The sequence below is a fragment of the Emydura macquarii genome, unplaced genomic scaffold (genome assembly GCF_026122565.2).
Source record: "Emydura macquarii macquarii isolate MOO-44397 ecotype Brisbane River unplaced genomic scaffold, CSIRO-AGI_Emac_v2 contig_2897, whole genome shotgun sequence".
Classification (NCBI taxonomy): Eukaryota; Metazoa; Chordata; order Testudines; family Chelidae; genus Emydura; species Emydura macquarii.
The window spans coordinates 50,960,345-50,983,019 of record NW_027133034.1 but is presented as its reverse complement, the minus strand read 5'-3'; the positions used below and the strand labels follow the sequence as shown (position 1 = coordinate 50,983,019).

The window sequence follows — 22,675 nt, the reverse complement described above, 5'->3', positions numbered from 1 at the left end:
GGCAGAAAGAGAAGGGGGCAACCTACTAAATCATAATGTTGAATTTTATGGAGTTTGAAATCATAACATTTATTCATAAATTTACTCTTGTTCTGATTTACTATAGTTTTTCTAGTGTTTAAATTGTGCCAGGTAAAATGTAATATTCTGAGTGAAATCTTGGCCCCCCTGAAGTCCATGGGAATTTTTCTGTTGACATCAGCAGGACCAGGGTTTCATCATCTCTGTATATTATTCTATTTTCAAAGCTTCTAATCCAGGGGTGTCAAACTCGCTGATGGTGACGGGCCAAATTCTGATAAACTGCACTTCACGGGAGCCATGCAATGCCCTCCACCAAAAAATTCGGGCCATCTTCCCCTTTTCGGCGGCGCAGCATCAGCCCTTTTCAGCGGTGGGATTTCATGGGGGACCGTGTCGCCGGACAGAGTGCATTGCCGCTTTCAGGGATTTCTCTGCGTCCGGCATCGACGCTTTAAGACATTTCACGGACTCTTAAACCGGCAATGCCAGATGCAGAGAAATCCCTTAAAGTGGCAATGCACTCACTTTGGGCGGCAGCACGTCTCAAAAAAACTGGACGGACGCGGGCCAGATCAAAAAGGTTCGCGGGCTGCATCCGGCCCGCGGGCCGTATGTTTGACACCCCTGTTCTAATCAATTAACAAAATTTGGGGAACAGAATAATTTGAAAAAAACGGAATGTTTTTACATATTGACGTGACCCTTGAAATGAAGCTTTGGAGAACACGCAGCCTGTAGTATATCAGGCTGGTGCTGCTAATCTACTATTTCAAATCCTTCATCTAGTCTCAAAACAGCATTGTGTAACAACTAAAATCACCATGAAAGGGTGATAAATAGTGGGATTTGAGTCTAAGTATCCAGAGTTGTAGTTCAGATACATTAGTTAGGATAGTTTGACTTCATTGTTTGATTGTATAGGTATAGCACAGATCTATGTGTTATCGACATGACAGTAAGAAATTATAGTCTGGATAATGACCAGAGAGCCTGATCGGTTCCTTCAAAATCAGTATTCTATTAATTCTTCAAAGGTCAAGGTCATGGCTATTCCTCAAACAGTCTTATTTTAATAAAGTAACTGAAAATCTCAGAGTTTTGCAGAAAATTCATTATCACCATAAAGTAGCAAAAGGTCACAAAATGTCTTTCCTCAATGAAGTAGCAAAAATATCTTATTTCTTCAATAATTCATTGCCTTAGAGGAGCCAAGAAGAGCCCTTGACATTTCAGCTTCCTCCTCCTTCAGGAGAAATAATTGTTTCATACATCATGGTATAAAAGATGACAAATTACAAAAAACAAAAAGAGGCACACAAACTTTGCTAGTCTGGGAACCATCTGCATTTACAAAAGCATATGTTATAGTGAGGGTTTGAGTTGTAATGAGTTTTGAACTTCCCTCTGGGATGACACTGGTAATCTGGTAATGAAGGCTGTACACCCACAAACACATGCAAAAAAAAATTTAAATAAATGTATCAGAAAAGAGAGGAGGAGAGAACTTTCATACAGCTGTAACTGGAATGGAAAAACCATTATTGGCAAAGCAGCATTGAAATCTTGAATTAATGAGAGGAAACATTCTGGAAATAATTTTTTTCCAGCATAAAGGGAAAAACTGTAGGTTTTAAATGATTTAGCAGAACAGTAAAAAATTATATATACTTTATCTGCATTTCTGTATAGAATACTGGAATTGTAGATGGCACAGATATATTATAATTCAGATGGATTTGGTACCTTAAATCTTCCAGAATATATACAATTCTTTGGACATTTCACCTTGGGTCACCAATCTTTCAGGAATGTTTGTGATACATAGGGGAGGATTTCATGTGTATGTGGTGTAGTTTAGACTGTCCACACAGGCTCTATTGTTGTTTACACTGTAGCCCTTTTGGAAGCAGTAACCATGAAGAAGCTATCTTGCTATCATGTTGATTATTTATTCTCTTATATAGAAAGAACATTGGGTAAACATTTTGTGATCCAATGTTACCACAGAACTTTTACCATTAGATTTATTAGAAGTTTTCCTGTAGCATCTTATAGGAAGAAAAAACCTGTAGCTAGAAGTGATTTGTTAGTCTGCTTTTTATACATTTAAAAATGCATATACATTAATATCTATGTAAAACAGATTAATCACAAACTGGATGCTATTTTTACATGAAACTCCATTTTAAACTGTTTAAATAGTGATACTGTATATAATATCAAAATAACTAGAATCGCAAAACATTATTAAGTTATTAAACTCAGAAAATAGATGTTTTTAATTTAAAACTAACTTTTTTCCATTATAAAGCAGTTTCTTGTGTCTCTAGATTTCCTTATAGATTTTATTTCAGAAATGGACTCAACCAATTGCAAATTAGTTATACAGGGCAAATGTAAAGTTTATCATAAGAAAATATTTCAAGACATGCAGTAGGAGCCAAAGGCTGGTCTTTTTGAAGTCAGTGGAAGTCCTGATATTGACTTCAGTAGAACTAGGAATTGCTCGTGGACTGATAGCTGATGCTGGGGAAAAAACCTGTATCAGATGCAGGCTTTGTTATACAGCCAATTTTTATTTAATGAGAATTAAATATACAATCATGCTTTGTCTTTTTTAACATAAATATTTTTTCTCCTGCTGACATTTTGCTGCCTATTGTTCCCCCCTCCCACCCTCCATTGCAAAACTCCCTTAGTAAAAGTGTATTCTAGTTGCAGAAATGAGAGTTCCATATTCTTTTCAGGCAGAAGAAAATATATAGTAGAGCTGTTACAAAACCTATATTTCAAGAAATGACAGGCTAAACATTTATACAGCACATCTCCGTCTATTGTTTAGGTTGTAATTATTGCTATATTTTTAAATATACACACACACTCAGCTTAGGATTCTGAAAACATCCCTCTTTAGGAAGAAAGTTAGAATAATTCTCCTGGGTTACGTCTCCTGCTCATTCATTTGTGGGGTCATTTTCTAGAGCACAAATAGGAATTAGGTGCCCAACTCCTCCTGACTTTCAATGGGCGTTGAGCACCTAATGGCCATTTGAGTTTTTGAAAATAACCCCCCTCTATTCATTTGTTTAAAAAAGCTGTTTTTGTTTGTTGTTTTTCTCCATCATCCTGTGCGCCAGCCTTTGCTTGGTTAATGTGTATTGATATTGTCTTCTTTTCCTTGCCTTCCATTCTTTCCTTCCCCCTTGTCTCATTAGTTCCCTCTATTCTTTAGGGATCTTGCTTGCGATTTTGTGCTGTTCATCTCAGAGGCACAGTGCACAACTTGTAGCCCAAGGCCAGGGCAATGTGGGCTAAGGTAGCATTAAGCCAACGTAGTGCTCACTCAATTCTAGGCCACCAGCAGAACTCAGAGAACTCGGGGGGTGCTACATACATTACGGATGCCAGCCTCCAACTGTCAGTGAGTGACAGTGAATTTCCTGCAATGCACAGCACAGCACAGCACATCTGTCCCCTTGCATCGCTGGCATGCCTCTCCTGCCCCCTGCATTTCCCCTATACCCAGGCTTGTGTCAGGGTCCTTGTAGGCCAGCATCAGGTTATCTTCTACAAAGCCTATGCCGGGGGAAATTCTCCTCTGGCCAGATCTGAGGCTTTACATTGCTACAGCATAAGAGAGCTGTAGTGGAGGATAGAATCTCTCACCATGTCTTGTATATCTTTGTTTATCTTTATTCAAACCTACCCAGCAATAGTGCTGTTAAAATAATAAACAAATGAGACATAAAAAAGGAGTTTAATTTCTCAAATTATAGGTAGAAGACACACACTGTAATATTCAAAAGCTCACATGGTATTGAATCTCTCAGATCTGCAAATTTTGGTTGCTCCCGCTGTCTGTTGATTTGCCTTTGTTTTTTTAGTTTTAGTTCCTCAGTAAAGAATTTTCTTTGGAAACTTAATCTTGCTTTTCTCTCACATATAAGTAGTTATGTTGGTCATCTGAGCGGTTAAAGATTTCAGTGACTAGATAAATTGTATTACTATATTAGGGCATATATTCAGGTCCTTTGAGGAGTTTAGAAGAGATCAGATTAAGATTCATTTTTAGATAGAAATGAAAAATGCAGGATTTAGCACTTCCGAAGTTTTCACAGTTTTAGTCGGGAAGTAAATGGCTCTTTCCTGAGATTGGGCTGGAAAATATAAGTATTTTTGAAGCAATGTAATAGTTTCCAGCTCAATCTCAGGAAAGAGCCATTTACTTCAAAAGGAGATCTCTGAACTGAGACATAAAAAGAACAAATGATCTGCCTTTACAAATTCCTTACATATTGACAGCATCTCCTGACAAACAAAGGATAGTTATGACAAATACTGAACGTGCAACATTTCAGACACAATTTTAATGATCAAAAAGATTTGAATAGGATATGCTTTATGTCGAAGTCTAAGAAATGCTTCAGGAAGGTCTAATTCTCATTATAGTTATATATGGATTAGGCAGTGTCTGCTTATGAATATATAATATTGTGATTCTTAGCAAGATTAACTCCACTATGGTATGCATTAAATTGTGCAGTGAGACATAAATTTGTATTGGGTAGTTTCTTACTTGCCAAAACTTACTCACATGAGCAATCCCATTTATTTCTGGGTAACTACTAACGTAGGTAAAGTCACTCTTGGTATAAGTGTTTGTGTTTCTCTGCTTTCAGTGCATCTGTGTCTCCATCCTTTTTTCACCTTTTTACTTGTTAATCCTTTTACAGGGCACTTGATAGTTACTGTGTTTATACAAATCTCATTCTGTTCAGTTTTTATTTAGCCAGTTACTGTCTTTGGTATTTAAGAGCATGAAATGAGCTCAACATTATATTATACTGCATGGAATCAGGCGCCTAATAAAATCCAAAGACCCTATTGATGGATGTAATTTCTGTTATGAAACTTACACATTTTATAACCATAGAATTTTGTCATCTTTTCTTAATCTTTTTTGCAATTATAGTTCTTTCTGTTTTGGAATGAGCTAGAAGTTTTGGTTTTTTATTAGCGATGTCTTTAATGGTAGAAGAAAACTGTAACAGGCCAATCAGGTGCCAGAGTAAAATGCTATTTTAATATTTAGATAAGACAGTATTGCTGTGTGTATCAAGTGCTCATGTGCAGTTCTCCAAAACATCAAATAACACTGTATTCCTTATTTTGGATATTTCAAAATATAATGCAACTACTTTTGTTTTCTGGTTTAGAGCCTGATTCTTTAAAGTTGCTGATGACTTCTAGCAAGCACCCTTAAATCTACTGAAGTCACTTCAGCGTCATGTAAAATCAGGCACTTGTTTCTGTAGTCAAGGTGAAATAAACTAATAAAGTGCATAATAGGGGTGAGAGTAACTTACCCAGAGTTCAGAAACAGTTGTTAATTTGGCTCTCTGCAAAGGAATATATTTACTGCAATGCACATGCCCTGTCATGGAAAAATAGCTTGTAACAATACACAGGGTGTTTGAATCGGAACCAAAAAATAAAAATAGCCTCCCAAAGTAATCTTATTTACATTTACTTTTTTTAATTTTTGCTATCTTTTATGTCATGTAAATGAGTGTAAAATCAGTGATTTAATACTCACATGAAATTATATGAAATGGATATCAGATGATTAAATACTAGAGTACCGTTTGCTGTAGCAGGTTAGTATCAAGTTAATACATTGAGCCCCTCTACATGTCATAATATACAAGTATAGTAATCCAGTATATCATGATTTAGCATGGTGGATCTAACTTGATCTGTCTTTTGCCATCTTGTGGTGTTTTAATAAAACCAGGAAGATATTTCTATTGCACAACAAGAGAGTTTAGTGGGCAGCCTAGTGCACATGTTCATTCCTGTAATGCAGGAGAGCTGGATTTGATTATTAGTCTCATTCTGTTACTGTTGACTGTGAACACACCAAAAAGGCCCCATTCATCAGCTTGCAGATTGAGGGTATGGCAGTCAGCTTGTTGTTTATAGGTATTGCTGATCATAGGCAGAATATGAACATCCACTGTTTTAAGCCCCTTACATATAAATAGTAACAGTGAAGTTTTGGGAGAAAAGGAGGTCATGACTAGTTTGTAGCCAGTTATTTTTTCCCTTTTCTATTTTTTATCTAGCTCTTTCTAGCAATGTGTTCATGACTGCAGTCTCCACTGCTGTCTATGGAAGTCCATTGATTGTTATTGTTTATTTTATTATTTGTTATTTCCAGTAATGCTCAAAATGTGCTAAGCAATGTAAAAGAAGACCTAGACACTAACCAAAAGAGCTTCAGAGTAAAATTTTAAAAAGCACCTATGTAACTTAGGCTCCTAAGTTCCGTTTTGAAAAATGTCTTAGGCATTTAAGAACCTAAGACCTCATTGGCTTTCAATGCCAAGCTACATCCCAAACTGCCCAAAGCACGTATGAAAAATTTACCCACAGTTGAAAGACCCAACAGCAACAGAGGGATGAAAGGTAGGAGAAGGGGGACAATATATAATTAAAATGGTCAAGGTGGCCATCAGACACATCTTGCTAATACAGTGTTTGGTAACACAATTATTGTGTTCTTTATAAGTCTGCACGTTAAGTACCCAGTGTGTAAAACAATTCTTTGTGAATTCTTAGCTTCAGTTCATTTCCTCTAGTTGGATATATCTGATGGTAGCAGAACCTCCAAACTCTTTCCCATCCCTGCTTATATCTCTTCATTATTCTTGTTTTACTCTCCTATACCTCTTTCATTTCTTTAATATCCTCTCTGCAGTGTGGTACCCCCAACTGCGCACAGTTTTCTATTCTGGCACATTTCTTGCTCAAAATATATGGTATATGAGGCCACTGGAGGAGATAGTGAGTTGGGTTGTGGTGCCATCAGTGTGTGAATTGTACACAGCTCTGCATCTAAAAGTATGAGGTTCTGTGTCTCCTTCTCGCCCAGATGATGTAATATCTCTGCTTCCTCGGTGACTGGCAAAGATACAGAAGTGAATGAATGTTCATTCAGACTCATTGTAAAGAAGAATGAGGTGTTGCTAGTTGGTGGAAGGAAGCAGCTTGAGAATATGGCGGGGATTGGTCTACCTACCCGTTGCCAATAAAATTCACAATGTAGGGAGTGCTCTTATCCCAAGTTCTGAGTATTCCATGTAGCATCTATATTGAGACTGTGACTGTTTTTCTTGGATGAGCCCTCAGCCTCTCTCATCTAGGTCTTTGTCACCTGCAGATTGAGATACTGCTGTTTGTGCTACATGACGCTGCATTTGAATATATACAAGCTATACTGGCTGCAGAGTATGGTGGCTTATGTGGGACTAACTAGGGATCATGTTACATCTGTGCACCATAGATTGCACCTGCTTCCTATTTGCTGCTGGGTACCGTTGAAGGTGTTGATTATGGAGCTATAAAATATCATGTGGTTTGGATCCCTGCTATCTGAGAGATGGCCCTTCTTTCTCCTGGTGTTTCATTACTGCAGAGGAGATCAGCTGATGTGTTTGAATAAAGAGTTTCTAGATTTGAGCTTCTGAGGTTGGTGCAGTGCAGGAAAATTTGATTCTGGAATTTGTTTTCCCTATTGATTCAAGGCACTCCACATCTGTTAGCCTTCAAGAGATGGTGTGTAACCTCACTGTCATCTTAGGCTTTTGACTATGAAACTGGGGACAGGATGTATTGGGTGTTTAATTTTGTTCTTGATTTCCAGGTTTTGAGAATCTTTTTAGTTAATACTGATTAATGTTTATGGTTTTAAAATAATGTTATGTGCTCTCAGAAATGACTGTAATTGATGCAATTTTATAAATCCTAAGTAGAGGCCTATATGAACCATAGCGTCAGTACAGAATTGCATGAATCAAAAGTGAACTAAATTTCATTTGTTTGTCCATTTTAAGTTGAAACCTAATGACCAAATTTTCATAATTGCAGTAATAAACCTCCCATTAATTTGTTCATGCAGATTGGACAGCTGTGTATGTCAATAGGCAATGTCAATAGGCAAGTTACCTGTGTGTTGGGTGCAAAAATGTGTCTGCCTCTATGTAATTTCTTTGAGTTTTTTTGCATTTAATGTAAAGCGTTTGAATACATAGCTGCTTTATCTACAACATTTTACATGCTTTTAGATTTTTAACTACTTTCTTGTGTATCTGATGATCAAGTGAAGGATTCATAGCTGATAGGGCGTGAGCTCCCTGCACATTACTTCTGATGCCTCAACAGCTTGGTCCAGAGCCCACTGAACTCAACGGAAAGACTCCACTGGAGGCTTTGAATCAAGCTGTTAAATCCTGAGCTGCATTATTTCTACTGTTCCAGATGTAGACATTAGTCAGAAGAAAATGAATCTGCCAAACATGCATGAAGTATGGTATATGTGATGACTAGGTGGGGTTTATAGAGGTAAAAGATCACCTTTACCACTTAAACTGTTTTTCTAGTTAATTTTTGTCAAGCTAGTATTAATTCCATAATATTGAAGATGTTCCGTCCTCCTTCCCCATTCATCATTTCTGATATTGTAGTGCAAAAACCAGACTCCGGTGGATTCATGGTAGTTTGCAGTGCCTGTGACTGGAAAAGTATTACCTCTGATTTTGCACCACTGGGGAGCAACTCTTTCATTTAATAGATGTCATATGAGTAGGTGTTTCGAACCCTGAGAAGACAGTAAAATTATTTCAATGAGGACAGCAGCTATGATGTGCAGAACCCTGGATCTGTTTTAATGGAAGCTACAGGAGACCATGTTACCATTTTTATAAGAACCTATGAACTGCTGAATACAGTCAAAATTTCTTGGGCAATTACAATGGTGTGACAGCTTTAAAGATGCTAATGGAAATACTAGTAAACATTCCCACTCCTTTCTGGTCTCATACCTGAATGGTTTTTGGTTTGCCAGTCCCTGACTTTTGTCTTAATGGATCTCCCAGTTTTATGGACTACTTATTATCTGCTGATCAGAAAGGGTATGAAGGATATGTAAATCACTTTTTAATGACAACTATTTCTTTGAGAAAAAAATCACAGTGACTCTGTAAACTATATGGTTTTATTTAAAGGTCCCTTTCAAATATTAAATAAGAGACTGCTCTGAGATTTAGCAATCCATTCATCCCTCTCAGCAAAAACATTGATACAAATTTACCTTTTTTTTTTTTTTTACTCATTGCTAATGGCTTGGATCAGAGTCTTGGCAGAATAAAAAGAAGTTGTAATTACAAGGTGAATTTATCTTTTCTGGATTTGGCAAATGTCAGGTGATGTCCAGCCTTTTGAAAGCTGTCTTTCCATTAACGCATGGAAACTTGCAGGTTTCAGTCTCTAAACACGGAAGAAGAGAGATCACTTTAAAGCCAAATTGTGACTTTAAGTAGCTTTTTGTTTTAGTTTTCACACTTTTTAGCCCATGTCAACTAAAAGATTAAGGACTTGATTGCATTTGTCCCTGCATGGCACGTGATAGCAGGGGCCTTCCTTTACACCCTTGTGCAGGGGCTGGGAACAGTCTGGTCCTTGTGTTCCCTGAGCATGTGGATTCCCTGAGACCCAAGGTTTATCTCACTCTCTACTGGCTACCTATCTGAATCTGTGTTGTGGGGGGAGTGTCCAGTGCACCCTTGCCAAAGGTGGTGCAGGCCTACACACCCTGGACCCTGCAATCTCTCACTAGGCCTCCTCTTCTTCCCCAAAGTAGGGCTGACTCTAAATAGCTCAGCAGTAGTGCATTGTTGATCTGTTTGTCCTAGTCAAGGAGAGCTGTGTCACTTTTATCTCTCCCTTCCCTCATTAGTCCACTTTAAGTGGTTTATACTGTACTGGGGAAAGACTTTTGATCCCCTGTTTGGATCTTGTTATGAGTTACTTGGATGTAGGTGAAGATATAGAAGAGGGAGTAAAGGGGGAGGAGGAGGGTCATGTAACCAGAAAACCTGGCAGAAAATTTCAACTAGCAGATGTAATTTTCTCTGTTAATTCAGGAGTCTCAATATGTAGAGATGACCTGTAGTTATTAAGAGAATCCCTAGGGAATCCCCTAGCATGGTACACTCTTTACAATTCCAAGGGGGGTGGTGGGAGGAGAGATGGATGGAAGGGGAGATGATGATGGCATCTCCAGCACTTTCTAGAATTCATTAAATGCCCATTATGTAACTGGCTTGTAGAACAATAGCACCTGTTTAGTATGTGTCTCCGATCTGTTTCTAGTTTTTACTGGAAAGAGTGAGAGTCAGTTCAGAATCCCATCTCATCCTGGATTTCAGTGGTTTTTCATAATACATACTTTTCAACTTTTTAAAGTATGACAGGATCTGTTCTGCGGTTATGCTAGAACAGAAACAGATCTAAAATAATTGCTTTATTCTCTCTTCCATCAACTGGTTTGTGATGAAGCTTACAGCCTTTTGTGATTTGTATTTTCCCTGTCATATAGTTGTCTGCAGTCATATTGTGTGGAAATATTATATTACTACAAACAGAAGTGTAACTGTGGAAAATGGTAATTCGCACCTTTTCTCTGAGTAAATGCAATGCACTTCCCAAAGATGGGTAACTGTTAACATCCCCACTTCATAGATAAGGAAATGGAGGTTTCAGTTTAATCTGCTTCTGCTTTCCACATTGGACACCATTTGTATCTAGCTCATTACAAATGCAGAAGTTTGTTGTTCACCTAACATTATGGAGGGTGGCAACACAGTGGAGAGGCATGGCTCGTCCAACAACCATTTTGGATTAAGTCCTTGGGCGGGGCTCCCTTTCCAAACTAAGTATTAAATTAACATTATTTCCTCCTAATCCACAACTATTCTCAAAACTCCCAGATTTATTCCTTACACACTGGAGTGTGAGACCACACTGCATAGGAATACAGTGTGCCTCAAGCAATGTTTTTTTGGACCCTCTAACTCTGTGGTTGAGATTTCACAAAATGCCATGTTAGAGAAAACTGCAGTCTTTGATCTCTTGCCATCTAAAAAACCCTCCTTCAGTGTGGTTCATTCTCTTCATCTTAATCATAGACTGAAGGATAATATTTTAGGTTAGTTTTCCTTTTCTTTCATAGATGTACTGGCTATTTATATCTCAACTCTTTAACATTCTACCAATTACTTGAACTAGCCTTATGTTTAGGGAGAGAAAAGGGAGGGGGGAGAAGTGAGAGACATGTACATTCACTACGTCTCTTGTAAGTGTTCTGTACACACACTGGTAAGTGAGGGACTGTATCCAATAGTACATTTTTGAAAAATGAAAACTTTTATCTGCTAGCTAGTCTTTTTATGACTGAAGATTAGAGAACAAAGTTCAAATTAATATTCTCTATAATTATTTTTATCACATTTTAATGAAACTCCTTCTACAAATGTATATATCTAACTGGGGGACAGGAATTTGAATTTTGGTTCAAAAGAGTTGAAGTTCCAATTATATCTGTTCTCTGTCCTTTAAATCGACTCAGAACAGACAATGGCTATTGTGAAACTTTTTATATAAATTGTCACAGCATATTTGTCTGAGATGTTTTGTTTGCCAATTGAAAATCTAAAGATTGAATCAATTTGAAACAAGTCATATGGAATATACATGATAAATGGAAGAGAGATTTGAAATTTCCAGCCTTGATAATAAATACCATATGTAGTGCTTTTTTTCACCATTTTCTGATTCAATTTGTGTCTGACATACTTTTTCTTACACTCCAATTTCATGTGGAAATGGTCCAGAGAAAGGAAATGAAGACTCTTACAGGCACAATGAGACAGAGAGAAAAAGAGGTGACACAAACCAGGATCATTGAGCCTGGAAAGGAGAAACATTAGAGAGGACTTGATTGAGATATTTAAAGATATAAAAGGTGGTCCCTTTATAATTGGATCAGTCCCTCCTCTCTGTATGTCCAATAAATAATATCAGAAGAACCAAACGGTCACTCAGTTATTTTAAATGGACTAGTAATTTAGAATAATTAAAGGAAATTATATTTTATGGAGCATATATGATGCTTGTGGAATTGCTGGACATCATAAGTGAGAGTCAGATACCAAGAAGAGATACTAAGAGCTGGATAAATGTAACCAATAACTATAACTGTACATGCTAGAAGAACACAAATCACATGTCATGTATGTGCTGATCACTTCAGGGGTCAGGAAGGAATCACTCTCCCGAATACCCCTCTCGATAAAGCACAGCACACTGGTTAGATGTGGTGTGTTACTCAGAGTTCTGTAAATGTATGTGGCACTTGATGGAAGTATGTAGAAAGATAAGTTCTCTGTCTGGAAGAGCTAACAATCTAACCTGAACAATGCATGGAACAGAAACACCTAGGGGATCCTCCGTGAGGAACAATAGGCAGTGTAAGGGATTTGATGTGGGGCTTTGAAGGAGGAAGGGGACGGAGCTTGGCACAAAGTGGGATGAGGGATATTCTTTTTCCAAGCATTAGGGATGGCATGAAAGATGATGCAAAGTCAAGTGAGAGAAGGTAACAGGGTGAGCAGTTAGGAGAGAAGATAAGAAGGGAAAGTAAAGAGGTTTTGGAATATTTTCACTTTTATTCAAAGCATCAGATATTAGTCATTTCTAGAAGCAGGTTGCTTGATTGGATGTGCCCAAGTGCTTTTTCTGTCTGGTAAATCCTATGTTTTTACAATGATAAATATTAATTATTAGTTGATAGTCCTGGTTTTGAACGTAAAATTGTACAAATATAACTAAAATATAATCTAAGGGGCAGGTTCTGCTCTCAGTTACACTGGTATTCATTTGTAATAACTCCACTGTCTTTAATGAGGGTATTCTAGATTTACATTGATGTAAATGAGATTCAAGCCTTAAGTGAATACCTGATTTGTTTCTTAGATTACATTGATATAATCTGTTGTTATCTGTGTGGAAAGCCATGGTCAACGTTCATGTGTTTGTTTACTCCATCGGTCCCTTAAAAATAACTCTAAAAGTTAAGGGTTTGTTAGCAATGCTGCCACATGCTTTGTGTGAGTTATGGCTCAGATCTCTTTGGTGAAACCACTTGTACAGGAAATGGGACTGTCTTTTGAGCTTTATTTTAAAATTATCATTATGCTCTATATTTAATTTTTAAAGATACCGTAAAACCAGTATATTAATATTGAGTTATTCAGTATTCTTATCTTCTTTGCAAGGATTTACACCTGTGCAAGGATTTTCTCACACTTTAAGATCAATGTACGCAAAAGTCTTTCCACAAATTCACTTGTGCACATAAAAAATGTATATAAACTATTTTTTTTTGGTTCATCCAAAATTGAGTGGTTGGCTTGTAAGTATTTCATATGGTTGTATACTAGCAAGTTGAATTACAGGTGTAATTAATTGGAAGATCATAAGCTTCTATAAAAAGAAACACCCATTCTGGTCAGCATTCAAGCTTTTATTTACATAATTTACTCGATTGTGCTTTTTTGGACTTCCAAACTGAAGTGTGTGTATTTTGAAATATACCAATGGTAAAATAAAATATGACTCATGCTAGTAATTCAGCACCTTAATTTTCAAAACTGATGCATTTTTGGATGATTTTTTTATGTGCAAGTTGACACATCTTAAAGGGGCCTGATTTTTCAGAAGTTCTGAGCACCTGCTCTTTGAACATCAGGCCCCTTTAAGATCCAAATTAGGCACCCAAAATCATTAGTTACTTTTGAAATTTTAGGCCCAACTGTGTAAAGTACATCTAATACAGAGATAGACTATGCACAGTAGTAGAAAAAAAGATCTAGGATAAAATTTCCAAAAGTGCATAAGTGGTTTAGAAGCCTGTGTCACATTTATTGAACTGACATAGGCACTTGGGAACCTAAATCCCACTGAGCTCTTAAGTGCCTAAGTCAGTTTTGAAAATAGGACATAGGCTCCTAAGTCAGTTCAACTAGGGATAAAATTTTCAAGTGCCTATCTTTCCTACATGGATAAGTTATTTAAATGTTTTCTTTCGTAACCCATCAAATATCTACACTAAATATGTTACATTTGATATCAATATATTTGATGCAATATATTGCAGCTTTTGAATGAAGCTTCACTTGTTTCTTATAACAGTGAAAATTCTAGTGTCATAAAACAGTCAGGCATTTGAGAGGAAAGAGTGCTGTTGGATAATGCTCTGTAGGTGAGCTGTAGCGAAAGGGAGGCTCCTATTTGGAATTAAGGTAACTGACGGGAGAGAGAACACTGTGTATGGAGAAGGTGGGCTGTAGTATTTCATCAACCACCAGTGCATCAGTGACCAAAGGGCAGAGAAAAACAATTTCTAGTCCCTTTTCAAGGTAGGTTATTCCAAATGTTATAATATATGCAGAGAGGGAGGGAGATTAAAGGCAAACTTCATTAAGCAGATCCATAGAAGGCATCTGTCATCTGGTTGTCAACATAATGCATAGGTTTGAGGTGTTAGTTTCATCACTGCTAAAATACCAGTAAATGCGACTATCTCCAGTTTCTCAGGAGAACTATGTCTGTTCCTTTTAGATTGATAATCTTTGTATTCATCCCTCTGGAGACTGAATTATTGTAAGGGTATTACAGTAGGTAGGTTAACATGACTGACAGAATTCTGTGTGTGTATAAGTTATTCAAAATACTTCAAACAAGTTGTATACAAGTTCATACTTTGTAAATGTGTTTGCTTAAACAAATCTGTATTAAGAGCCAAAAAGTTACACTATTTGAAAAGCTCATTTGGACTTGACTGGCAAAACAAAATTACTAATAAAATCCTGAACTAAACTAAACTACTTTTGTGTTCTTTTGAAATACATTTACCTTGCAGTAACAAATAATATATTGTTTAATGGAAATTTGTGTTTGAGCAAAAATTTTGTTTTACAAAAGGTATATGCGCTCTTAATTGATTTTATATCTATATCTATATATCTATAGATTTAAAAAAAAATAAAATGTATTTTACATTACCTCATGTGATTTGCAGGATTTGTTCTCTCCTTAATCACCAGTACTACTCTCAGCATCCAGTCTGACATAAAAGTCATGCCAGCTGTAACTCACATCCCACTGATTCTGTTGTGAGCTGTAGATGCAAAAATCAACCACACCTGTCCCTGTGGCTCCCTAATTTGATAGTTTATAACTCAGACCTTATAATAAAACTACCTTCTGAAAGATGCCATAGTACCAAACTGGGTTATTGTGTCATTTCTTCGTGTCATTGTTTCTGATCTTATCACAAGAATTCCCTTGTTAACAGTAGATGGTGGAAAACAAACAGAGGCTGATACATCACATCAAACTTTTAAAATTTGGGTTCTCAGCTGCAAAAATGCACATGAATAGGCTGTTACATATGCAAATCCTGTATTTGCATGCTAACTGGTATTTGCACATGCGGCTACCTAATGTGTACATATAAATATGTTGTTTGCACATGCAGTTTACCTGGGCACGCACACCTTTTGTGGGTATAGCTTAAGACCTGAGAATTGAAATATTAGACAATTATGTTTGAACAGGTGTATAAATAAGTATCATGATTGTTAGAAACAATCATCTTAACTTTCTTTCTTTCTTTTGGCTTTTTAGATCTAAATTGTAGTGTAGCCACTTGTACTTATATGGAATAAGTATCTTGCAGAATGTGTTTCTATTCCAATATTGCATAATATTGGTTTCCTAACAAAATCCTAAAAATATAACTAAATGTAGCTTATTGTTCCATTAAGGTCCTGGTATTGACAATAGGACATCTTCACCACAGGATAATTCTTTTTCATGGGAAGATTCAATCTTCAATATATCCATACATGCTGCAATTAGACACGGAAAGTGGAAGCTACTAACCGGGTATCCAGGTAATTAAATGATTTTTTTCCCTACAGGTTTACCTCAGCCGCCAGTTCATCCTATTTCATATGTAATAAACGTTGCATAATTTATTCTCTCAACTTTCATGACTTTAACATGTAATGTAAAAACTGAGAGGCCTCGTTTAAAAGTAGGCAAACATTTACAATACATACCTTGAAGTCATGGTTTTTGAATCTGGGTTTCTGTGCTTACATTGCATTGGGAAAACCAGATTCCTGGACAACTCTAGTTGAATCTCTTTGAAATTTAACAAGTCACATTAAACACTGAATCCCAAGTATGAGGCTACTTTTGCCCTGTGTGTCTGAGAACTAATCCCTTATCTGTTCCTTTTTCTATAGGCTGCAGCCACTGGTTCCCACCACCATCTTTGTTCAGTGAGTCAAAGATTCCATCATCTGACCCACCAACAAAGAAACTTTGGCTTTTTGATGTTGTTAAAGATGCTGAGGAGAGAAACGACTTGTCTGAAAAATATCCTGGCATTGTGAAAAAGCTGCTCTCCCGGCTGCAGTACTACTATAAACATTCTGTGCCTGTGTTCTACCCTGATGATGACCCCTGTTGTGACCCAGAAGCAACTGGAGCCTGGGGGCCTTGGATGTAGAATACTACATTTGCAACCTGAAAAATATAACTGTGGTGGAAATTGTGGACTCAAGATCCTAGTCACGTATTTTGACCTCGTTTCTTTCACCCTTTTAACTGTGATTTCATCCCTTCTGTTATTCAATTCTACTGCTTCTTAAGAAGTATTGGGGGATCTAATCTCACCCCTTGATTGTACTAGAAACACTGTTAAAAACATAAATCTGTCACGTTGATGTGCTTTGTCAGTGATATGGTCTCTAAATGGAGGGAAAATGGTGCCTTCCTCCCAAAGCTGCTGTCCAGCTGGGAAATATTACTTCACTTGGAAAGTTCTAATGAGTCACAGAGACAAGGCTATCCAGTTCTTTCACATTTAAAGTCACATGTTTGATTTCATACTTGCCAGCAGCCAAATCTTATAGAAGACTAACCCACAGCTTTAAAAAAAAGGAGAGAGAAGCTAGTTTCTGAGTTCATGTGGCATTACATTCTCTTACCTTTGCCATGAAAATCTATCCGATAATGGGAGCATTCAGAAATCTCTGAGTACAAGCCTCCTCACACTAGGCAACAAAAAATCTAGCTATAACCTTGTCCACTGTTGAAATATGGTTAGAGCATTGGTTTGATTATATGCTCACATTGGCTGAGAATACCAATTCTTTAGGGATTTTGTGCCTTTATTATCACAGCAGAGACTGCCTTCATCTAAGAGTGGGCTTTAAGCCAGCCCTTCATTTTGCATTGCCTTTTTCAGTTCTTTTCTTCTTTCTTCTGCTTCACAGCACAACTTCAGTGCAGTTTTGAACTCTCATCCAGGAGATTTAAGCACTTTTCTTTGCCAACCATGGCATCAGGTGGAGGTTACAAGTGATGCAATACTGCTTCATCTTTCTGGTAGCTATTGCATTAGCTCAATAAAGCTATCGACTTCTGCTGACATCTCTGGAAAACCTTTTCTATTCCATATTCCTTTTCTAAGGATACAGCCTTTTCTATTTTGTACTGATGTAATGTTTCTTACTGGTTTTTAGAGACAACTTTTAACTTTTGCATTAAAAATTATAGTTTTAATTTTCAGGTCTTAATTTTTTTGTTGAGATGAATGATGTTTCTTTATAAATGTGAATGTCTAAAGAATTGATTAAGAGAGGAGAGGAGAAATATTGATGTACCCCTTATATTTTAGTTCTTAGTGTTGTTGTAGCTGTGTTGGTCCCAGGATATTAGAGAGACCAGCTGGGTAAGGTAATATATTTTATTGGACCAACTTCTGTTACGAAAGAGACAAGTTTTCGAGTTCTGTCTAAGCTCAAAAGCTTGTCTCTTTCACCAACAGAAGTTGATCCAATGAAAGATATTACCTCACCCACCTTGTCGCTCTCATTTTTAGAGATATTATTTCCATCCATTGTAATTTATTAATTATACATCTGGGGGAAGAAATAAAATACTTCTTATTAAATGAAGCCTCTGATTGGCTATAAAAGGTTTCACCTATTTGGCTCTCATTTCTACATTTCAGTGAAGTCTTGTTGGTCAGTTTATCCTTCTGGAAATCATAACACCTCTGAAAGTGTGAACGAAACATGAGGGAAAGAATCTAAAGGTATTTTCATTATTATCATTTTAAAGTTATTTTTTCCCCGAAAAATATCCGTAGGACTCTGACTACAAAAATGTGTAAGACTAGAAAACCCACTACTTTCAGCTTCCAGTCTACAGCCACATTTGATATGTACAGATGTCATCCTGACAGCTTTTGAACTGGCTACAGGGCTGCCATTTGCACTCATGTTATCATGAGAATAGATAATGAATCAGTGAAAACGTAAGAAATTTGCAGTGGTATACTCAGAGCAGGTATTATGTTTATTGATCTGACATCCATTTTCATGGAAAAGAGCCAAAATAGTAGCCAACTTGCAAAAGGTCTAGCAGCTAACATGTTTGAACTTTATCAATTTCACTATCTGGCCTCTCGTTTAAAAGGATTAAGGAATTTGTAGACTCAGTTGCAGAATTAAATATAATTGTTGCATGTTTGTTCTCCTTCCCTTCCCATCTCACAATCTACACCTTTACATCATGCTGATATGACTCCACCTACTAGGAAGAAGGAGGTAAGCAACTGTCAGTCACTCAGCCTTTCATAGATTGAGACTTCACCTATTCTCCTCACTGTTTCCAATCAAAGATTTCTATTATATTTTAAAATCATAAGATTCATCATTTACTCAGCTTTTCTTTAGGCTGATTCCTCCTGAAACCTTCAAGCTGACTTGGGAGTGGGGAGGGGGAAATGGCTGTCATGTTCAAGCTGGCAGCAGCAAAGAGAGAATTTTAAACTCTCCATTGAGCTTTCACTTCTGGAAGGGCAGACTTCTTTCTACATTTTGTGGTTTCTTGAGTAACAGTCACAAACACAACCATCACGATCCCTCAGAATAAAACTTCATTTCATCACCTTCCAAGCCTGCCTTACAATCCTTTCTTGATCCAACAAAACTCTATACATGTTTCAAAATTGAAAGGCTTTTCTTTTTTACACATTAAAAATAATTATTACATTTTAGAAAATCAATTGCACTTCAGGAAGTGTGGTTATACTAGCTACACACTATTGTGCATTATTACTTAGAAAGATATAAGATGAAGGATGGGCATGGTCCAGGATAATGAACAGAAGAACTCAGGAGATCTGGATCCTATTCTTGAGTTTATGGTCCCATGCCACTCTGGAAATAACCTACTTAAAGAAGTGGAAACTCTGAATTTTTGTTTATGCACTTTTTTAGGAATTCTTTAGAGAGGTCTGGGAGGAAGCCTTCATCTTACTTCTCAAAATCTTATAGCAGAAAAAGCTAGGATTTTAACCTTCAAAATTTGCATAGGTTTAGAGATCCACCAGCAATCTCTGTTGCCTCAGTTCTGCCTCTGGGATTCTCTGCTCCCTATCTTGCTCCTTGGTAGTATAGCTCCATGAGAGTCATATTACTACAATGCTCCCACCTATTACTCTCTTCAAAATTCTCCCACTCCGTCCTTTAATAGGACATACTGGCCTTTGAGGTTTATGAAGAGAATCCTGTTGCATCCCTTTAAGAATACCGGCATGACAAGGAATGGGGGGCATTATCACTGAAGGGGCAAGAGTGATCTCAGGGAAGGAATCTTGGAAAGCTGGGCAGAGGAGGTTATGTATGGCAGCCATGTTTGTAGTCCTCGATTTTGGCAAGGCCACCTGGGAAATAGACATGCATGTATATAAACAGCACCATTCTCACAGACCAGAGAGACTTTGAAGGAGCTGGGCTGCTAAGGCAAAACAACAACAAAAAAGAGCTAAATGAAAATGGCACTACATGGCACACAGCGAAACTGCATAGGACTGTGTGGATATCTATCTTCAAATGCAATATAGTCTGTAATGGAAACATACTGCCTTGTGAACTGAGAGTGTTTTAAGAGACCAAAAAGCCAGTTTAAGATGTGGCTTAGTTTGGGAAGTGCTGATCAGTGAGTTATTTTGCAAACAGTTTTGAAAATGACTGTACATATCAAAACTACCACTCTCTCAATTTATTGCAAACAGCCCTCATGAAATGCTGCAAACATTCAATGAAATTTATAATAGAGATACAGATTTGGGTGTCATGTTCAAAGTTCTATTTGGAGATGTTGTTTATATAGTTTAGAGATGAAATTGGGGGCCAAAATACATTGCCTCCCTGTGTTTGGTGCTCCTAGATGTAGTCTTGCAGTGCTACACAATGCATATCTGAGATCATGCAGACAGATTAGCACTGCTACAGACCACAGCAAAAAAGATTTTGGCATAGGATAATCAAAACGATTCAGTCATCCAGTCATAGACCAGTACAGTTACAGCCTTTGTGATAATTACATACTGTGGTTAGCTGAGGCCAACAAGATGATGCATTGTTTTCATTGTGCTGGTCTTCCCTGCTGCCAGTGTTCTAAAAATTGAACATCTGCTGCAATCAACAAACCAACTCCCAGTTGCTGGTCCCTTTCTTTTGGCTGAGCTCAATGGCAGCAAAAGCTGCTGTATTTTGTCTGCAGAGCTATAGTTAGAATCAGTACAGTCTAAAAGAATCACTGGATTTGGTTGTAGGGAACATAGTGCTCATATGGCCCTGTCTTCAAATCCTCAACTACTCCAGCAAAGCCACAGTTCTGTGCTGACAAATTCTGGCATCCAGGACAGTGATAAAAATACAGAATTGTATTTTGTTGTAGTGCTTTTCATCCTCAAGATCTCTTAAAATGCTGTGTAAAGCAATGAGTTAGACTTCAGTGACTGTACAAGAAAAATAAGTAGGTATAGTAGTGCCTGACATACAGCCATGGGCATGGATCCTATTTTAATGAGTTAAGGAACTTTGACTAGGAGACCAAAAAGTGTCATGGGATTTTAACTTCTGCCTGGAACACCACTTGAAAAAGAGCATTAGAGTACTGAGTTAATGTCTCATTAAAAGGGTGGTCCTTCTAAAAGTGCAGCATCCTCTCCTAGTACAATATACATTTATTGGTCAGGACATGCTTAATTGGGAAATCCACTTAATTGGGCTATCTTCCAGAAAACCTGTTTAAGATGGAGATTTAAGATTTAATAGGAAGGAGAGCTACTTAATTGGGATGTCTTCTGATGATTTAGTGGTGCTTAAATCTTCTGGGTCTCACTTTTATGCTGGATCTGCCTTTTTGCTCCTTTGACTCTTGTCTCAGTTATGATACAGCTGGAAAGCAATAAATTTGATTCACCATTGCCCAGACCTGGATGTTAATTTGTTCTTTCTATGCCAGCAGGGCCAGGTTATGCATCTCTCAGCCGATTCTATCTATCTTAGATTCTTATATGGCCCATAGTACTGTCTTATCTGATCACCTCACAATATTTAATGTATTCATCCTCACAACATCCCTGTAGCGTAGGGAAGTGCTATTATTCCCTTGGGGAACTGAGGCACAGAGAAATTAAATGATTTGTCTAAGGAAGTGTGTGGTTGAGCAGGAAGTTGACCCCAGGTCCCCAAAGTCCCAGGCCAGCGCATTAATAACTGGACCATCCTGCCTCCGCTGTTGCTGGAACTGAGATGTGTCACAGATCCTAGCTAGCGCTCCCTGCTGGTTACCTACCAGGACTGCTGCGCAGGAAATTCAAGTCTCTGTGCTTTGGCTCTGCTGGAGTTTGTTAAGCTTCTGAGTCCTCAGCAGGTTGCAACACTGGTTCCTCCTGTGGCCTTTCTGACATACTTCCAGGGCACTGATGCTCAGTATGTTACCCCTTCTCAGAAAAGGGACTCCTTAGCCAAGCTGTGTAGGCCCCCAGGACCAGCACTGACCCCCAAGAACCCTAGTTGCCTAAATACATCACAGCCCAGAACTCCACCCCAAAGGCATGAAGTATCTGGTTATAATGTAACTCGGGTCAGACACACACACGTCTGTGCTCTTTTACACATAATCATATAAAGCACAGGAAAGTACAGTTCACACAAAACAAACACTGAATGCATGTCCTTGCCTCATTTTCATCACCATTCCAGAGCATTCTTTGGGCTGGGGTCGACTCCCTTGGGTTATCCAGAGTCTTTGAGGCCATCTGGGCTCAGGAAAGCAGGCAGGATCCTCCTGGCCCATGTGGGTGCCTTCTCCATCCTGGAGCCCCTAACCCAGATTCTGTGACAGGGCACTTTCCTGCCCCACGCTTCCTCTTCCTATCTGGCCCCATTCCTGTGAGTTTCTTTATTTAATCCCCTACTGGTCACCTGGTCTCTCTTTTCCATTCTTGTTAAGTTTCCGCTGCTCCTATCTTTCCCCCTTTCCCTTGGAGGATAACTAAACTGGATTTCCAAGGCTTGAGCTGTTTTTATGCATAAAAAGGTCTACGTTCCATCATTTTTCCATGTGTATCTGTCTGCATTGTATAAGCTACAGGCCTATCAGCAGTGGTGGATCCACCTACATTCATGATACAGCAGTCTTTTATACAACTTCACATTGTCAACCGGAATTCATAAATTATACAGACTATGGCCCTAACTCATCACAAGCAGGCGGCAAGCTTAAACCCTACCCTCATGCTGATGAGGCCTATTCCCAGCTCAATGGGCTTGTCCAGGAATATGACAGGTTCTGCAGTGCCTTGAAAAGCAGC

General features: G+C 37.9%; 1 protein-coding gene across 1 annotated transcript in view; it reads left to right on the top strand.

The window, feature by feature from the left end:
• ARSB (arylsulfatase B) overlaps positions 1-20,109 on the top strand; it is a 110,382-nt gene extending 90,273 nt beyond the window's left edge. Inside the window, exons 7-8 of the mRNA XM_067568660.1 lie at positions 15,753-15,881; positions 16,239-20,109. Coding sequence (XP_067424761.1) covers positions 15,753-15,881; positions 16,239-16,504 — 395 coding nt within the window. The 3' untranslated portion in view covers positions 16,505-20,109. The remainder of the gene's footprint in view (positions 1-15,752; positions 15,882-16,238) is intronic.
• The last annotated feature ends 2,566 nt before the right edge of the window (positions 20,110-22,675 follow it).